This window comes from Pagrus pagrus, assembly GCF_965226575.1.
Source record: "Pagrus pagrus genome assembly, chromosome: 12".
NCBI lineage: Eukaryota > Metazoa > Chordata > Actinopteri > Spariformes > Sparidae > Pagrus > Pagrus pagrus.
The window spans coordinates 2,040,545-2,059,178 of NC_140196.1; the positions used below are offsets into that span (position 1 = coordinate 2,040,545).

An 18,634-nucleotide genomic window follows, 5' to 3' on the forward strand; every position below is an offset into this window, starting at 1 on the left:
TTCCATCAAACGTTTTGTGCTTTAACTCTGATTCACAAAAGACTTAAAACCACCTCAAGCGAGCGTTACGCGATATTCTTCAAAATGCTTCATGGAAACACGTTTACTGACACAGCTCAACAACATAAATCACAAAGATCTGGCATTTTAAAGCAGAAGTTACACATATAACATCTTTAATCCCGACACACACTTACGTCTTTGAGGATAAACACCAGTTTTATCTCCGGCATTGCTCAAGACTGTTGCCGTGGGCAGCAGACTTTAAAACCACTTTAACCACTTCCTGTGATTTGTGAATGCAGCTTTTGTTCGACATGCGACCTGTTGCTAGAGAGCACTGGGTATGTGTGTCACATCAGTTAACTAAAAACGTTTTATTTTATTACGTTCTTGCTCTTTGGCTCATCAAATCAAACTGTCTCTCGCTCCCCGACTGACACCTGACTGGTTCAGATGCCAGGTGATCCCTCCCAGTGTTCAGTCCTGCCCCTGCATCCTGTTTCAGCAGTAAACACATCAGTCTGAGTGGATCACCTTCCTGGTTAGATAATATTAATACTAAAAAAAGCCTCTGTGTTGTGGCTGATGGTTGACAGTGAAGTGATGCTCACTGCTAAATCTGTTCATGTTTGGTCAGTAAACACAACACGCCCCCCCCATCCCTCCCTGTTCCTGCTTTATTTTAAGCCTGTGTGCAGATCCACCTCTGTCACTCTGTACATGACATGTGGACGCCCCTGCATTAGAGTAATTACACAAACAGGATCTTTTTTTTTCAAGTTTTTATTTATTTTTTGTTGTCGGGCAGGGGTGCTGCTGGCTGCTGTCTGTCATTTGACTTTAACAGACGCCGGGCACGCCATCTGTGAGGCCAAAGCCTTTAATCACCTCTAAGTCCGTCAGTCGGCCCAGAAAAGGTCCTTAAGAGCTTAAAAAGCACAACCGGCACACTTTCACAAACATTTACACCCCAGCTCTGAGAGATAATGTCGTTAAGTTTTAGATAATCACTGTTCTGTTGGACAGTTTTGGTCTCATGGTGATCTTTATGACAACATATCCTCTTGTGCCATCATTCGTGATGTTGCAGGACCTTTTGTTTCTCTCAGCCAAACTATGTGCAGTGCGTAGTGGTAGTGGTCCTAATGAGATTAACAAGACTTCATGACTGTGTACAGATTTAGAAAGAGTGGCCTAAACATAGAAGTTTGATCAACCCACTGACCTACAGACGACCACTGACAGCTAACACCCACCACATAACCGTGTTACTGTAGCAGAGCAGAGCTAAAACTATACCAAATGGCCAAAAGTATATGGACACCCCAGTCCACATAGTGTCCTTACAATAGCAGAGGCTGTTTTAATGTTAATAATACACATAAACTGAGCTGACCTGCCTTCTAATAATGCAAACCGAGCTGCTTTCACCTCCTCTCAGCTCAGAGTAAACGGTCGAGTAATTAAGCACGAACGGCATCAATCAGAGACGGAGGTTCAGCTTCAGCACAGCGATGTGATTAGTTTACGATAAAGTCACATTGGACAGATTATAAAACATGAACATAAAGAGTCTTAATGAAAAAGTGACCTGCACATTCAATAAAGTAGTTGTGTCAGGTTCGTCCACTGTGATGGAGACTGGGACTGAGAGGACTCATCATCCACAACATAATATAATTGCTTGGATTATCTAGTGTCGTTATCACAACATACTGTACCCGAATTCACCATTTACTGTTAATCTGAACAATCCACGATGTTGTTTATGGATTCATTGTGATCCTTGACCATCAAAACATCGGGGCAGACATCACCTCACCTGTGTCATCAGGTGTGGTTCAGGAGATACGACACAAAATACATCATTCAGTTATGGCGGAGGGTAAGATGGCCGCCGTGGCTGCGACATGGCTCCGTCTCTTAAACTTTCATGAAAAACTGAACGATTCACCTCAAATTTGTCGCATTTCATCTGGACTACAGGCTCATTTGAGTTTAGGACATTCAACACACTGTAACGTGTAAAATAGGTGGAGTTACCCTTTAAATAAATGACGTTAACACTTCCTCCAGCTCCGTTTAAAGTTGATATTAAATGTAAAATCATATGGATTGATGAGACTACATGTAAGAGGGTGTTAAACAACATCCATTCACATCCTTTAACAGGGAACTCAGACTAAATGTGTGTAAATGTTTTCATTATGAAACACAGGCTGGTTACATCTCCACGGTGGCCGATCACGGTGGACCTCTCACCGCCTCGGGCAGCTATAATTAGCCGGCTCCGGCTCCTCCACGGTCGGTGTATGTTGAGCTGCAGCACACACACACACACACACACACACACACACACACACACACACACACACACACACACTTCCGTGTTGCCTGTCTGTCACCGTAAAGCAGGAAGCACTGTAGTAATGTGTAGGAGTTAATCTGCGGCTGCTGTTTACCTACAGGTATGTTCACCGGCTCGTCCCTCAAACGTCTCACCAACGGCTCCGTGTGTTTCCCCGCCGACCCGCCGCCTCCTCCGGACTCCACTGACTGTTAGCTCCCGAAGCTAATGCCCGTTGTTTTGTTGTGTGTGTGTGTGTGTTAACAACCAGTGTTTACAGGATTGTTGGTCGGTGTCGCGGCGGACAGCTTTAGCTCGTTAAAGACGGTTCATGTCTCAGTGTTGTGAGTGAAAACGGCCCGTTTAACGTGTCGTGTCAGGTCGCGAACAGGTGATTTAACGTTACATTCCGATACCAGGTGACGAGGAGCGGCAGGAGAAGCTACATGGAGGCTAACTAACAGGACCAATCGCTGCTCAGCACAGGAGGAACTGCGGTACATTAGCACCAGGATGCCAGCCGGTAAGCTCACTGTGTGTGTGTGTGTGTGTGTGAGACAGTGAATGTGTGTGTTGATGAATTACACGCGAGTGTGTAAGTGTTGCGTTTAATGTCACCGTTTTGGCTAATTATAACAACACGAGGGTCGAAGTTATGAAAAAAAAAGTGCAGTGATGCGTTCACTGTCACAGCTTGTGTGCGGGATTTGAAGGCATCAGTTGTCCCTGTGTCACCTGTCGGCCTGTTAATGAAGCTCCAGGAAATACTTCCACTTGTTGGTCTACATAATAACTTATTGTAGTCTTATTGTGTCTGACATGCAGTTAAAAACACAAACAACACTCATTAAAGTTTGGCAGATATGATTCAAAACTGACTTTTACAATGATTCTGTGACATTAGTTGTCAACTGATTATTTTGCTGTACGGCTTATTAATAAGTCAGCTGGGAATGGGGTCAACAGGTGATATTAGCGGGTGTACCTGCGTTTTATAAACCTGTGTAAACCCGCTGGTTTTGGTGGGAAAGTGGTATGAGAGAGGTCGGGAAAGTACTTTAGCATCACCACAAATTACAGTAATTGTGGGTTATGTTGTTCAGATGCTGTGTAGCCAGCTGTACATGCACCTTTTGAATGTATGGACATTTTGTCGTGTTTTTTTCCGGGCCTACAATCAGTAACTCTGCAGCCTTGTAACAGGACTGACAGACGCAATATAACATTTACTGCTTTTTACTTTAACAGTCTGACAGTGAACATGTGGAGGCAGACGGTGTTAGACACAGCTGTTTCAATGCAAACAATACAACAAGCACTTATCCTCCAGGCACAGGTTGCATTTCACTGTGATGCTGTTCTTTCTCTTTTTTTGCCCAAAAATTCAAAACAATGGGAATATTTCCACAAAGTTGCCACTGTCCTCTCCGTCATCTCTTTACAATGAATTAGTTAGCTACGCATGCGCACCGACACAACGCAGCCAGCTGATGAGCAGCAGGACAGAAACAGAAACAGAAGTAGAGACGAGGCTTCAGGGGTTTTATTTTGTTTGTTGTGGCGACAAAAGGAAAAGACAGCAACTTTTTTTTAAGTAACGATTACTTTTCTGATTTAGAAACTAAATAATGGATTACTTGAATTGCAGAACTAAGGTGTTTCTCCTTACAACAAAAAGTAATCCGAGTAACAGATAGTTTTCTGTACTTTCTGCAGTGATGCAGTGTAACTTTTTAGATACTTTTACTTCAGTATTTCCATTTCATGCTGCTTTATACTCCCACTCCATTATAGTTTTGAGGCATATATTGTACTTTTCACTCCACCACAGCCGCAGTAGAGCAGTTTGAAGTGATTCATTTCATTTTAATCAGCCAGGCTAAAAATCAGTATTATACAGTTTATACTTGCATGTAAATATATGTATGATTTTCCTTGTACTTTTGATACTTAAGTACATTTAATATCAGATACTTTAGGACTTTTACTCAAGTACTCTTCGTATGTGTGACTTTCACAATACTTTAACACGATATCTTTACTTTTACTCCAGTATGACTTCTGGGTACTTTATACTACACTAGTTTTCTGCATCTTTTTTAGGTTACAAGTTGTTAATTGCAAAGATGGTGAAGAATATTTTGATGCTAATTAAAGCAATGATGTGGAAGTGATTAATCTAATGATTTATTAATCTCTTCATAACGTTGATAATAACTTACTTCACTCTCTTGTTAGGGTGTGTTTGTGATTTTCAGTGAAGCTTTTCCTGCAGCTGTTACTGATCACTACCAGTGTTTGTGACAATTAAAGGGCAGTACTTCACTGCCACTCGTTGTAGTCGGACCCGACCTGGGCAGGTGAAATGAACTCACATGCCACATTCTGGTACAATAAAAATCATGTGCAGGGTTGTAAACATACACTGTGACTGTCAGGCAAACTGTTCAGATTTTACAGCGTCTAATCAAAAACTTTATTGCAGTTACACTCTATTATTATCCTTCGTTCACCGCAGCCAAACAGCAGCCCTCCCTCTCTGCTCCTCCACATATCTGGACCTTTAGGTCAGTCCTGATCACTTTCTCAGTTTAGCTGGACGTTGAACAGTCTTGTGATTTTACATGTCAAGGGTCAGAAATGTGGTCGGCTCAATCTGAGACTAAAAGTGAACATGTTTTACCTGCTTTATCACTTAGGTGCGAGAAACCAAGTGAAGGCTGCACAATACGATAAAAAAAAAAATCATATTGCAATTATTTTGACAGATATGATTCAAGATGAGGGGAAGTGGAGTCTGTACCAACCAAACAGGATTTCTTACATCTGGAGAACAAGACTTGTATCTCTGCAGCACTACAGTACTTCACTATCTTAACTTCACTTTTCACAGTTCACTTTGTGTATATTGTTGTTTTGATTGATTGATAGTTTACCGTTCATTTTCGTCCATCATGTTTTTATCATCTACGATCCTTTAGGTAATCACATAGGTGTTTTTAACAAGTGAGGTTAGCCTGTCAGCTAGCCTCGCTGGCTGCTAAGATGAAGAAAGGTCTTTTGTAATTGAAGATTACGACACGAAATGTAAACAATGAGGTCGGATCTTTACTGCTGGCTTTCACAAGACAGTGTACATCAGTCACTTTCACTTTTGACCTTACGTTAGCGTGGTTAGCTAACGTCGGCATAGGTTATCTATTTAAAGGATCAAAAACATTTGAAAAGTTAACTATAGACGTTTACTGGAGAGTCGGCACCAGCAGCAACAGGACGTGCAGATCGTAAAGCGGACATACGTCACACTACATCGTGCAAGTGGAGAAATTGTGATTTGGATATTATTTCGTTTAATCGTGCAGCTCCACTGCAGCACGTGATAGTTAAAAATCGTAGCAGGGAGTCTCAGGGAATCCATCTGACAGGAGTTTTGTAGTCTGTCTGGAGTGAGTCAAACCTCGACTCACTATTTTCAATAACTCAACACTCTCCCCGTTGTCTTGCAGTCTCTGCTACTGTCAGCTGCTCACAGATCCTCTTAATACAACACAACATAAGAAGCATTACGACGATCCAACACTCTCTAAGTCCTCTGATTCCCTCAGCCGCCTCCATCGTCTCTTCTGTCCTTGTGATGCCTCCATCCCGACTTTGACCTCTTTAATCTCGAGCACATGCCTAGTGGAGCGCAGCGTAAATAAACAAGGCTTCGGAAAGTGTGTGTGTGTGTGTGTGTCTGTCTGTCTGTGTGTGTGTGTTGCTACGTCTGACAGTGTGTCTATTTTAGGAAAGTTGGACTTTAGGTGCCCTCTGCTTCCTTCTCCAGCAGCTGCTCTCTGGCAGGTAACCAGCTGCTGTTTTTACTGGAGAACGATTCTCCCCTAAAAACCCAGTTGGCTGCCGAGACGCACAGAGTAGGATGATAAATCATCGTCTGTGGCCCGAAAAGTCTCCCTGGAGATGGGCTGGTCGTGTTTGGGAGCCGTCACTGGAGGTGGTATTTCAGACTGCTGATGTGTCTGGATTAGGGCTGCCACAAACGATTATTTTGATAGTCGACTAATCACCGACTATTTTTTCGATTAGTCGACTAATCGGATCATACGTAAATTGAATGTATAACATACAGTTTATCGTACCAGCATGCAGCTGCTCTTATATAACAATCATTAGCTTTCAGCTTGAAGTGTTTAAGGTATATGCTAACTACTAGTGACATAGGCCTTAATAAACTCTCCCATGACATTCTCATGCACCTGTACATCAGAAACAATAGGAGTGATAGGTACAGTAGGATATGCAATAATTAACTACTGCATACATCTTGACAGCTCTACTTTACACTGTTGATTTGTATAATCCCAGCAGACATGTCCGGTGATTTTCAGCTTTCTGTGTTTGTTTCTGTGTCTGTTTTGATGATACAAGTCAGAGGTCCTGAAATGTGTGTTTCTCTTCTATAAAACACATTCTACATCGCGGAGGCAACGTCTCTCCACTGAGGGCTTCCTTCACCTTTGAAAGGGGGCAGAGCTCCGTGGGAAACACCTGCCTGACACAGCAACGTAGGGAACCGTGCACGTCCGCGGCGCACAGCTCCACGGACATGCACGGGGGGGAAAACGACGCCGCTTTGGGTTGTGAGCACGCATGTTGCGCGTCTACATTGGAAACTAATAGGTAGACTATTATCAGTATAATCAGAGGCAACCATGAATGAGTTCGCCTCAGTTTCACGTGATTGTCACTGTCAGCCTGTTAATTTTACTGACCCGAGCTGAGACGAACCCCCCCCCCCAAACAAAAACTCTTCGGATCTGAACGATTCACACAAGTCACCTAATTGGCCACGAAAAAAGCGAGTTGCGCTTTTCGGCGCGCTGTTTGCATCCCTGAATATAACAACAGTGCATTTTGTGCTCAGTGCTCACAACGAACTGTATTCAACTTTACTACACTCTGACTCTATATAATCCCAAACTGCACAAGGCTCTTGTTCTTAAGGCTAATGAATCAAATCGTCATCGCTAATGTTAACGTTTACAGCTATCAATATGAGTAAGTAGTAAGTTAGCTCTCTGTTTACGCTAATGTTAGCAGCTAACTAGCCAGTTAGCTTAACGAGACGCCGGTCCCTTTTCATCGTCGTTGTCAGCCACAACGTGCTTCCTTTTCAGGAGCTCGTGCATCGCCCTTGTGCTGCCGTGAAAGGCGAGTTCTGTCTTGCAGATATTGCATCGCACACTTTTCTCTTTAGTTTTCTTAAAATGCTCCCACACTTTTGAGCTCCGTTGCCGCCGGGTAGCCCTGATACCAGAGAGCCCGTCTGGTATAACTTCAGGTGACCCCACGGCTGACCCAGATTACCACTACTGCGCATGTGTGTCAAGGACAGAAAGGCAGACGCGGCAGTGGAAGGTGCCGCAGCAGAGAGAGAAAACAAAGTTAAAAAAAAAAAAAACGACGCGTCGACTATTAAATTAGTTGTCGACGATTTTAATAGTCGACGTAATCGTGACTAGTCGACTAATCGTGGCAGCCCTAGTCTGGATGCTGGAGTCTCGCTGCGGGCAGCGTCTGCAGCTTGAAGGACTCTGCGGCCCTGTGGCCCTCGTGTCTGTAATTACTCCCACTGGTAAACTGCTGATTACATTAGTGGTAATGGAACACCTTCTACATTGATCCCTGATGGGCCAATGAGACAGACTGGTGCAGTGAGTGTGTGTGAGTGTGTGTTTTTGAATATGTTAGTGATGTGGGCAGATACACTGCAGAGGGTATGAACTGAGTGATCTCTGTGCTGTTGCTGGTCTTCGCTAGAGTTTCTGATCAATAAACGTTATTTCACCGCCTCTCAGGCAAAGAAAGGGCTGGGCGAATAATAGCACAATATCTGTAGGCTATGATCAAGTTATGCAAAATATATACAGTACCTCTCGATGTTATAATCAAATATCACAATATTTTTGACCAGACACCTCGATATCGATATTGAGACAGTTTTGTAGTGATGACTGTTAACACAAGATTAAAGCAAAGATCAGAACAAGTTGAACAGCTTGAGTTCCTCTTGTTAACGTCATTTGAATCTGCCTTAGCTTGATACTCCTGAATGACTTGTGCTGTGTGATTATATCAAATTCATTTGATTAATTCAAATATCTGTTTTTGCACAATATGGTGAACCTCAGTGTAGAAATTCAGCCATAACCTTCTCACTCTTCTCATGAAACAAAGAATTGTATCGGGTTGTATCATATCATACCCGAACCGGATCAGAATCGTAGCCCGTGTATCTAGATACGTATCGAGTCGTCTGATTAGGGAGAGATGAGCTCTGACTGTCTGCTGGAAGTATAGAAACAGGTGAAAAAATGAAACGTTCCTTTGAGTAAACTTATGAATTTCTCTGGACATTTGAGATAATGAAGTACACAACTCAACAAAAATCAGAACACAAGTCTCGTTGTTTTTAGACATTTTAATGCAGAAATGTTACATATTACATCTTTAAGTAAGTCGAGATATAAAGTACCAACCAACTGTCCGTGTTAAACCGGAGTCGATCTTCTTAAAATGACTTATTTTTTGGTTTAATGTTGAGAATGAAAATTCGGTATTGATCTAGGAAACCAAAAAATGTAAAAAGAAAAGTGAAGGATGACACACTAATGATGCAGGAGCCAGCCACATGAAATTGGACAGATACTGCTACATTTAGTGCAGCTGCTATTAATAATCGACACTGATTTCCTTTGTGTGTGTGTCTGTGTGTGTGTCTGTGTGTGTGTGTGTGCTGCTCCACTTCGCAGCTCTCACTCCTGGGTCTGTTGTGGTCTAGAGGCTCTCATTATCCTCAAAGTGTTAACCACCTCAATTAAGTCATTATGTAGGACAGACCCTCCGTCGCTCACTCTCACTGCGGCTGCTGCAGACTGAAGGAACAGCCAGTCAGATGAGCACATGGTTACATATGCAGAGAGGGATGGAGGGAGGGAGGGATGGATGGAGGGAGGGATGGAGGGATGGAGGGATGGATGGAGGGAGGGATGGATGGAGGGAGGGAGGGAGGGATGGATGGATGGATGGATGGATGGATGGATGGATGGATGGATGGATGGATGGATGGAGGGAGGGAGGGATGGATGAATGCCCGTTGGAAAATACTCTCTAAATTCCCTGTTACTGTGCCGAGACCTTGGTGTTGTCCTCACCTTGCAGAGTGATCTGCTCCCAGAGAGAAGCTGCACACTGAAGGAGGACAGAGTCGACTTCATTTCTATCCTGAAGCTACTCCTCTGTCTCCCAGTGGGACACTCTGTCTGCACAACAGTATATTGGCAGTTACAGTGACACTTTCTTTCACAGTTCTTACAGACTGTGACCGTTGGATCTGCAGCTGTAGCTCCACATGATCACCCAGCATCTGTAGACCCACTCACACTGTCCTTTTCAAGGCGGGACTCATGCACCGATGTTCTGCGTCGCTGTTACGTGTGAAAGCCACAGAGGCGGGATGGGGGAGAGATTCATTCTGCCTCTGATCTGCACCAGAGGTAGTAACAGAGCCGCCAGACAGGGTCCGCTGTTTACTGATGATGTCATGTCAACAGCATCCGTATGATTATCAACAGACGGCGGATACATGTTTAGATTAACAGGTGGGAAAACATTAAAGAAAACACACAGATGTCAACGTAATGATGCGTCCCGTCACGCCTCTGTAAAAGGCTTCTGTTTCTAGACATCCAAGAAAAGCAACAATCTCTCTACCGGCAATCTGAGAATGAGTCACTTGAAGTGTGATTGCTCCCGAAAACTAATGAGGGAGAAGGCAGCACTGAAGTAACAACACAGCGATGATTAAAACTGCAGTTAGTGTACCTTACCAACACAATAACACCTTTAAAGATGGGTGTGTTCAAACTTTACATTTCTTAAGGTTCACTTGTATGTTGTGACAATGCTGTGCTTATAGTCTGGTTTGGTTCAGGCACAGAAAGCACTTGGTCAGGGTCAGAAACAGATCAAGTTTTAGCTTAAAGTACCCGGTTCTGTCCCAACAGACACGACAAAACGTCCTGATGTCTTGTTAAAAATATCCAGTGGATTGACACATACTGAATTTGAAACGCAGCCGTCTCTGTAATGCTATCGGAGTTTGCAGCTGATTTCTGTAATGGGAATGCAGCAGTGTTCATATAAAATGCAGTTTGGTTAAAAACTAAACATAAACACAAAAACATATTTGATATTCTGAATCCGTCCTGTTCCCTCGTCTCTGCCTGCTGCTAAAATTTGATCCTCTGAGGTTTATTTTTCATCCCACGTGTGTTGGAAGAGCTTTACATTTCCAGTTGTGTTGTAAATGTGTCTAAATGGATGTGGGCCACCTGCAGGGAGGTTTTCTGTGTGTTCACATCTTCCAGAACCGAGTCACCCAGCATGCTGTGTCCCAGGTGGAACAGGAGTGCTTGGGATGCTGAAAGAATCAAAGTCAATCAAACCCAGCGGGCCGGCGTTGTTTTGATGCTCCGCCGGCTAATTGTACGTGTGCAGTCGGTTCCTGTGCTCTTAGGACGGTTCCTCCCTCGCTCGCTGGCTGTGATTTGTATGCACAGTGGAAGACGGTTTGTTCTGCAAAGGAGGATTTGGCCTAAATATAACTTCAAAGGAGACGCGCCTCCCTCTGTTTCCTCCGCCGGTCGCATCTTTGCAGCGAGGGAAGCTTTTATCTTTGTTGTGTGACGCTCGGCTTACTGCTTTTCCTGCACTCTTTGAAGGATTTTACAGTTTTCCTCGGGCGTGTTTTGTAGTCGGATGTTTGCTTGTGTCTCTATCGACATCAGACAGACAGGTGTCGGTACAGAGATGTTGAGCAGCAGGACTGAGGCTGAGCAGGAAAATAACTGCTTTACTTCAGTCAACACTGTCCTGTTTTTTACTCCTATACATGAAATGACTGTGTGTTAGCATTAAAAACACTCCTCCATGTGCAGGGGACGACAAAGTATTTGCATGCAAATGATGGAAGACTTTGACTCCCATTTTGGCTCAGTGATAACAAAATGCACAGTGTTTGGTAGGAATAGTTTCTCCAATAATATGCATGTGTCAGCAGAAAGCATTTATAATAACAAAAACACACTCCACACACTCAACACACTGTATACTGGAGACAAAGATGATACAGACGATCCATCTCATACCTGAAATATGGAGATAAGAGTGACGAGTCCCTTCTGGAAGATGCATGTTATTTAAGATTCAGAGTATGTTGAGACAGTAGTTGACAGAACAGTCTCATCACGAGGTCCAGTCAGAATCTGTTCTGGAGATCATGATTGATAACAGATGTTCAAATTTCCATTTTGCTGAGCAGTTAAAGGACGTCGTGCCCAGAGTGAAAATGCATTTCCTCTTCACACACAGAAGTATGCATGTATCTCAGAAGGTGGAGGATGTTTGTTTTCCAGTATTCAGGTATTCAATAGAAAACCAATTTCATCCTGATATGTCGGTCTGACCTGCTCATCCTCACTTGAGGGAACGACATGCTATGAAAAATCATTCATACGCTCTCTCTTTGCTGCCTGTTTGTGGTGCAGACTCACTCACACTATTCCATATCCACCTTTTCTCATGATAACTACAGCTCCCACAATGCCTTTCATCTCATTATCATGTGCTAAATTTCTGTTCCTGTAGCTTAGAAAAGCACCCAGCGTGTAAAGACGACTGTCCGCCTGTGGTCTGGATGTCAGGTCAGCCTCTCCTCGTATCACGTCTCAGCTTTCAGGTCACATGCGTCGGACGCGGCAGCAGTCCAGCCGCTCGCTGCGCCGTCCCTCCGGCTCTGCAGTCTGTCCTTTTTTGGATGCGAGATGCCGTTTGTTGAGTCTGTGGAAGGAATGTCTGAACACACACTGACCTGAGGCTTTCTCACCGGCAGCAGGGAGACCCCGAGCTGCTTATTGTTTGGTTTATAACATTATGAGACACAGTTGAGGGATATCTGCAGGCACAGCGACAAACCTGCCAGGATGTCATCGTTGAAATGTTGATCATTGATTGATTATTCAATTGTCATAAGAGCATTTGGCAAAAAATATATAATTGATTAGAGTCATTTTTTAAAGAAAAATGCATGAAAAATGCTCTTTTCAGCACCTTTTTAAACGTACTGATGGCTCCACCAATAATAGACTTTTGCATCTGGATCTGTAAAGAGCAGCAGATCGTTGGTTTAAATTTTCTCTTTTTTACTTTTGACGTGCAAATAAAAAAAGTAGTGGATCGAAATTGAAGCTCAATTTTAAATGTAGAATTGAAAACATTGACTGAATATCTACAGAAGACGTTTAAAGACGTCACCTTGCACTCAGTATTTTTGTTTGCTGTCATTTTATGGACTTACTGATTATTTGAGACTTTGAGAGCGTCACAGTGTCTTTGGCTGAAATGTGTCGGGTTGTTATTGAACTCTGGCCACAATCACGAATCCAAATTCAAATAAAAAAATCCAAAAGATGTGATTCAGCAGCCTGTGTGTCTCTCAGAGAGACTAAAGTGGAAGGTGTTTTCCTTCAGTTTGCCACTAATTGATTCGAAGAAAAGAAAAGTGCCTTTTTTAGATTTAATTTAATTTGCTTTTTGAGCCGCTCTGGCAGTAAAAGGTGCTGAACTCTTTAACGCTGCTCTCCAGCTCTTTTCCACTGGTGACTCCTTAAAATGTGTGGACATGACAGAATATCCTATTGACTGATCGTCTCACATGAAGAATAAAGAGACAACAACACTGATGAAACCAAATACAGACCAGAAAACCCACCAGTGGTTACAGGACGGATCATGAGACCTTAATCAGTTTCAGTCGGCGAAAAAAAACCTTTTTATTTTTAGAATATTTACAGATTACATTACGTTTACAGACCAGAACTGTTTTTTTGAGGAAATCGAGCATCAATGTGAGTTTTGTTTTCAGCTCTCACAGACTCTAAAATTAGTGTCGAGCTGTCTGAATAGCATGTGGCATGATGGTATCTGCTGCTGCCATCTGTGACACACACACACACACACACACACACACACACACACACACACACACACACACACACACACACACACACACACACACACACACACGCGTGCGCGCGTTTGACTGTAACCGAAGATTTGAACACAATTTCTAAAATCCTGACTACTACAAACTACTGTACTTTTAAAGTGTTTTTCCAGAAGCGACCTCCTTTTCCCTCACTCTTGGTAAATATACTCAATTTTCAGAATCACTTTCCAAAAATATCCTCACATTTCGTTTTAAAATGTCCTCACTCCCCCAAATCATCCTCAGTTTCAAGAAGCTCATCACTTATCAAAATGTCTCACTTTGCAAAAATGTCATGGCTCTGAAAATGCCACGCTTTATTAACATTTCTTCACTTTCCTCAAAGGTCTCACCTTTTGAAATTCCCCACTTTTACCCCAATTTACTTTCCTCTAAACATCCAGTTCATCAGGAAAAAACTGTCCTCTTGTTCACAAAATGTCCTAATTTTTTAAAAATGTTGTCCCTTTTCCAGATGTTTTAAAAATGTCCTCATGCTCAAGGTCGGAAAACCCAAAATTGGTGCACGAGCACGTACACACATCGAAAAAAAACAAAACTTTGTCTGTTACACAACCGCAGAGGCCCACACACACACACACACGCGCATTTTAAATTCCTTCAGCAGCCGCCCCTTTCAATAAATCTGCATAATTACACTCAATCAGGATGATTAAAACACCTCCGGCCCAACACACACACACACATAAACCCACACATTCACGGAAAACACACTCATCATGTCATCTCTGCAGTGATCTGTGCATGTGTATCTTGATTTGTGTGTGTGTGCAGGGCGTTTGGTACCGAGGCGGTTCTGAGTGTTTTAGCTGTTGGACTCTGCAGCGCTGCAGCTTCACCTGCAGCATCATTCAGCAGATCTGCTGCTGCTGCTGCTGCTGCTGCTGCTGCTGCTGCTGCTGCCGGCGAGGGGAAACACAAACACTGCAAGGTCAGAGATGAGAGTCAGTGTGTGAGGGGGGGAGGGAGGGGGGGAGAGAGAGGGAGGAAATACAGAGAGAGGGAGAGAGAGGGAGAGAGAGACGGAGGCATCGAGGTCCACCTGGCAGGCCGTCCTCCACTTCGCCTCCACCAAGATGGATTCAGAGAACAACGAGTCGGGTAGGGGGCTGTTTTTGTAATTTGTGACTTGCCAGTATTTATGTGTGTGTGTGCACAGCCTGGCAGTACCCCACTGTGTGTGTGTGTGTGTGTGTGTGTGTGTGTGTGAGACAGTGATAGAGTGAGGGAGGCTAACAGAGTCCAGGTCTGTGTGTCGGTGAACAAGCCTGCACGGCGGCGGCCATTGATCTGCTCGGTGCCTGAACCGTCGAGCCCACTCATCCCCACCGTCCAATCAGCTGCCTGGTTAAGCTTTACAGACACACCTCAGGACCAATCGGTGCGACAGCACAGATTTCATGCCGTCGTAACAGTGAGGGAGGGGATATGAGGCTGATGATTGATGATTTGTTGCTCTCGTTATTGTTTTTATGAATCAGAGCTCGTGCTGATTCACCTCAGCTGCTGCAGTGTCTCTATGGGACCAAGTGACACGTGATTTCAGGTCCTGAGAGTTTGAAATGCCTCTAAATTCATGTTGTTTATACTCTGGATATATTGAATACGGCTGAATATAGCTTTTACTTTATGTCTTTGTGTCCACAGGGTGTATAATCATCACTTATTTTACCTTAAAACCCTGAAAAGTTTTTAAAATTCTAAAATCTGACCTGGTTAAGCTTCACGTCAAGTTTGACACAGACTTGAGTTGCTTTTTTTGAAGTTTGGGCTTTGTGGGGACCGGTAATCACACAGTAGAGGTTCTGCTGTGGTGCTGATGTCCATACATCATAATGTCCAATACCCAGGTGGATCCAAGTGGACTCTGTATCAGCTTTGGACCAGTGTAAACCTCGACCCACCAGTAAAGTGCAGGAGATGCTCATAATTGTTTATTCAGGAACTTATCAGTAATTACTTTTATCCAGATATTAAAAAAGTCTGTAAGCTGAAACTCATTTGCATCTTTTGAATCATTTCTCATTAGAAATGATTTAAACAGTCCTAGAAATATCCGACCCGATCTCCAGAGTAAATGTCAGCCAAGTACGTTTCTGTAAAGAGTTAAAACTAGACGGTGCAACTTTACGTTTGTTTTGGTTGAATCTTTTGTTTCTCTTGTCACAACACTGTGCTTATACTCTGGATTGGTTTATCACAAAAAACACTTGGTTTGGCTTAAAATACCTGGTTTTGTCCCCATGATCATGGATGGAGATGGTCCGACTAGCTGTGAAAAGTAGCCGGTGTTGCCGAGTGTTGTGGCTCGAACTGCGGCTCATAATCACACAATGTGAATGTGATGACGCACGTTTGCTACAGACGTCAACCTTGGATGTGTCTGGTTTGCAGAAACGTGAACTGCCAGCCTCATATGCTGCAGACTGGGCTGACTCACTTTAACTAAAGAGGCTCCACTGACACCAGAAGCCGTCTCAGCCCTCTGACACTGGTGTAGTGGACAGAGACGTAGACGTCTGTAAATAAAACGTTCCTCAGAGGACAGATTGTGTCCACAGGTGAATCTGAGCATGAAGGGCTACGTGGCCGCTCGGCTCGTTTGCGGTCGCCCTTGAGCCTCCGGCTGGCAGATGTTTGATTGGCGGCAGCGCTGAAGCACCAGAGGTCATCTGTTGTCTTTCATGCTCAATTAAGCTCCTCCCACCCACTCTGCAACCTCACTGCTGCAAGCACACACACATTTATTTGTACTTGTGTACTTGTGAGGACCCTCATTTAAATGCATGTGGAGCAGCTAAAAGTATAAACCTCACCCGACTGTGACCGCGCTCTGACCTTGTTTCTGAAAGGAGGAGTTAAACCTCTGACGGCCTCCTGAAGATGTCAGGACTCTAACATGGTCCTCACGCTAAAAACTCAAATGAGTCCTCACAAAGATAGAAGAGCACAAACAGTATACACACACACACACACACACACACACACACACACACACACACACACACACACACACACACACCCTACTGTCAGAATCGCTGACTGTAAAATATACAGCAACTTACACACGCACATTTACAAAACATACACAAATAAACATGACACAACAGCTGACTGAGCAGGAGAGCATCTCTTTACATACACACACTCTGCTGCTGTAGCATGCATTCATTCTGACACACACACACACACACACACACACACACACACACACACACACTCTCTCTTGAATATAAAACCCAGAGGTGAGAATATGTAGCACAGTTAAACTTCATGATTATTATCATGATGAATATTATATCAGCTTCGCTCCTGCTGTCTCTTTACTTTTCCGACTCACGTTAAATCACTTGAAGCCAGTTTTGGTGCGTCTTCAGAGTTATAGAGAGAGAGAGAGAGAGAGAGAACGAGATGTCACCCCTGCAACAAGCCCCAGTGAGTCACAGCAACACTGCAGTGTTTGTGATTCACAGTACAAAACTGACCAGCGCCTGAGAGCCAGGTCTCCTGCAGCAGTCACAGCTAACATTAGCATGCCTGCAGCCAGCGTTGAACCCTCCTACATGTTTATCTCACATGGATGTGCCTCCAGTCTTCCTGGGGGTCCCGAACGACCAGGCATCAACATCTGCATCCACATCTTTGTCTCATTAATTAGCCAGTTGGAGAAGTTGCTGTTGGAGATGACGGAGCTTGGTTGATGTTAGTTGAGTGTATATTTACCAGCGTTGACCAAAACTCAGCCACTGCATCCAAAACATGCTGAAACAGTATGTGAGGTTTTCTAGTACATTGTAAAGTTTAATAGAAAACCTGTAGTAATGAACTGCATACTATCTATGGGTATACTTTTGAGATACCTCTCTCTCTAGATCTTCAATGGATGCGGGTTGTTTCGTTTATGGCCCTCAAACCTTGTAAAAAGAATTAATAACCTTTATGGAGAAGTGTTATTTACTTTTTAAAATCTTGGATAATCTGACCTTTTAAGGCATTTTTGTCCGAGCAGTCTTGTTTGGCTGATGGGTAGGACAGTGTGTCGAGTTCAAATAAGGATTGTGTTTAGTGATTAATGCATTTTTAATGAAAATATTAGCCTTGGAGTCAATATAACACTAACAATGAACCGTGGCAGCAGCAGCCCCTCTTAGCTCGGTGATGTTTTTTTGAGTGGCTACTGAAAAAGAGACGTGTTGATTGTTAATGAAGTTTTTATTTGAGGGATTATGGATCAGATATTTCTGTCCATCTGTTTATTTCTCACCACAGCTTGTACATTGTTGAGATCACTCAGATTGGCTGAAAGAATGATTTCATGTTCGTGTTCCTGCTGCTTGTTGCACTTTGACTTGATGATTCCAGTCGTGACCTGTTTGTCACCAAAAAGCTCCTAATTAAATGTTATTTTCGAAGATTGGCTTTGCGATGTTTTTGTCTTCTAAAGCGCAAACTTCTCGACAAATGAGAGCAAAAGTTTATTTCCTGATGACATCAGAAACGTTTCATCAGTGGGTGAAATTAAGGCCGAGCTCAAGGAGGGAAAATCAACAGATTGGTCAGTGCAGATGGGATCAAAATCATCATGAAGCTGAAGTTATAATTACAATTAACCCACTTTACATGTTAAACTGTCCAAATGGGGCTCATCACTAGAATTGGCTTCCTCCTCGACCTTCACAGTGTAACTTTGTGGCTCTCAGAGCTTGTGTGCATGTTGCCTCAGATGGACGTGAAAAAGTCACAAAATGTTTTTTAATTAAATAATTTTTACATCAGAGTTCAAACTGGAGGTATTTTGAGTGACGACAGACGTAAAATTGCCGTTTGTTTTGTTTGCTGAAGTGACTCAGGACGATCTCTGGTACAGACCTCAGTCAGAGAGGCAAACAAGCAGCAGATCAAAAGGGAGTTACTTCAGGTGAGATGAAGCACGTTTGTTTTTCAGGTGTCTCTGGTTTTAAACTATACTAGATCAGTTGATCACTTTTTTCTCATTCAACAGCAGAATTTGTATTATTTCAACTTTTTTTCACCCACTTTATTGTTGTATTAAGCAAAATAAGCTACATTATTTGGTTCCACTTTCACAGATTTGAGGAATTGCTGCTTTACGTGGTTGTACATTTAATATATTTTTTGGGGGGGGTTTTGGACAG

General features: G+C 43.2%; 1 protein-coding gene across 8 annotated transcripts in view; it reads left to right on the forward strand.

The window, feature by feature from the left end:
* efr3a (EFR3 homolog A) overlaps window positions 1–18,634 on the forward strand; it is a 111,894-nt gene that overhangs the window by 675 nt on the left and 92,585 nt on the right. The window contains exons 1-2 of one of the 8 annotated variants that reach the window (XM_084370040.1): window positions 2,249–2,307; window positions 2,770–2,873. In XM_084370040.1, the coding sequence (XP_084226166.1) occupies window positions 2,864–2,873 (10 nt within the window). In that variant the 5' untranslated portion in view covers window positions 2,249–2,307; window positions 2,770–2,863. Of the gene's footprint in view, window positions 1–2,248; window positions 2,314–2,364; window positions 2,472–2,492; window positions 2,695–2,769; window positions 2,874–14,273; window positions 14,410–14,485; window positions 14,580–18,634 lie in introns of those variants that run through there. The other 7 variants (XM_084370037.1, XM_084370036.1, XM_084370035.1 and 4 more) reach the window with 7 other exon arrangements.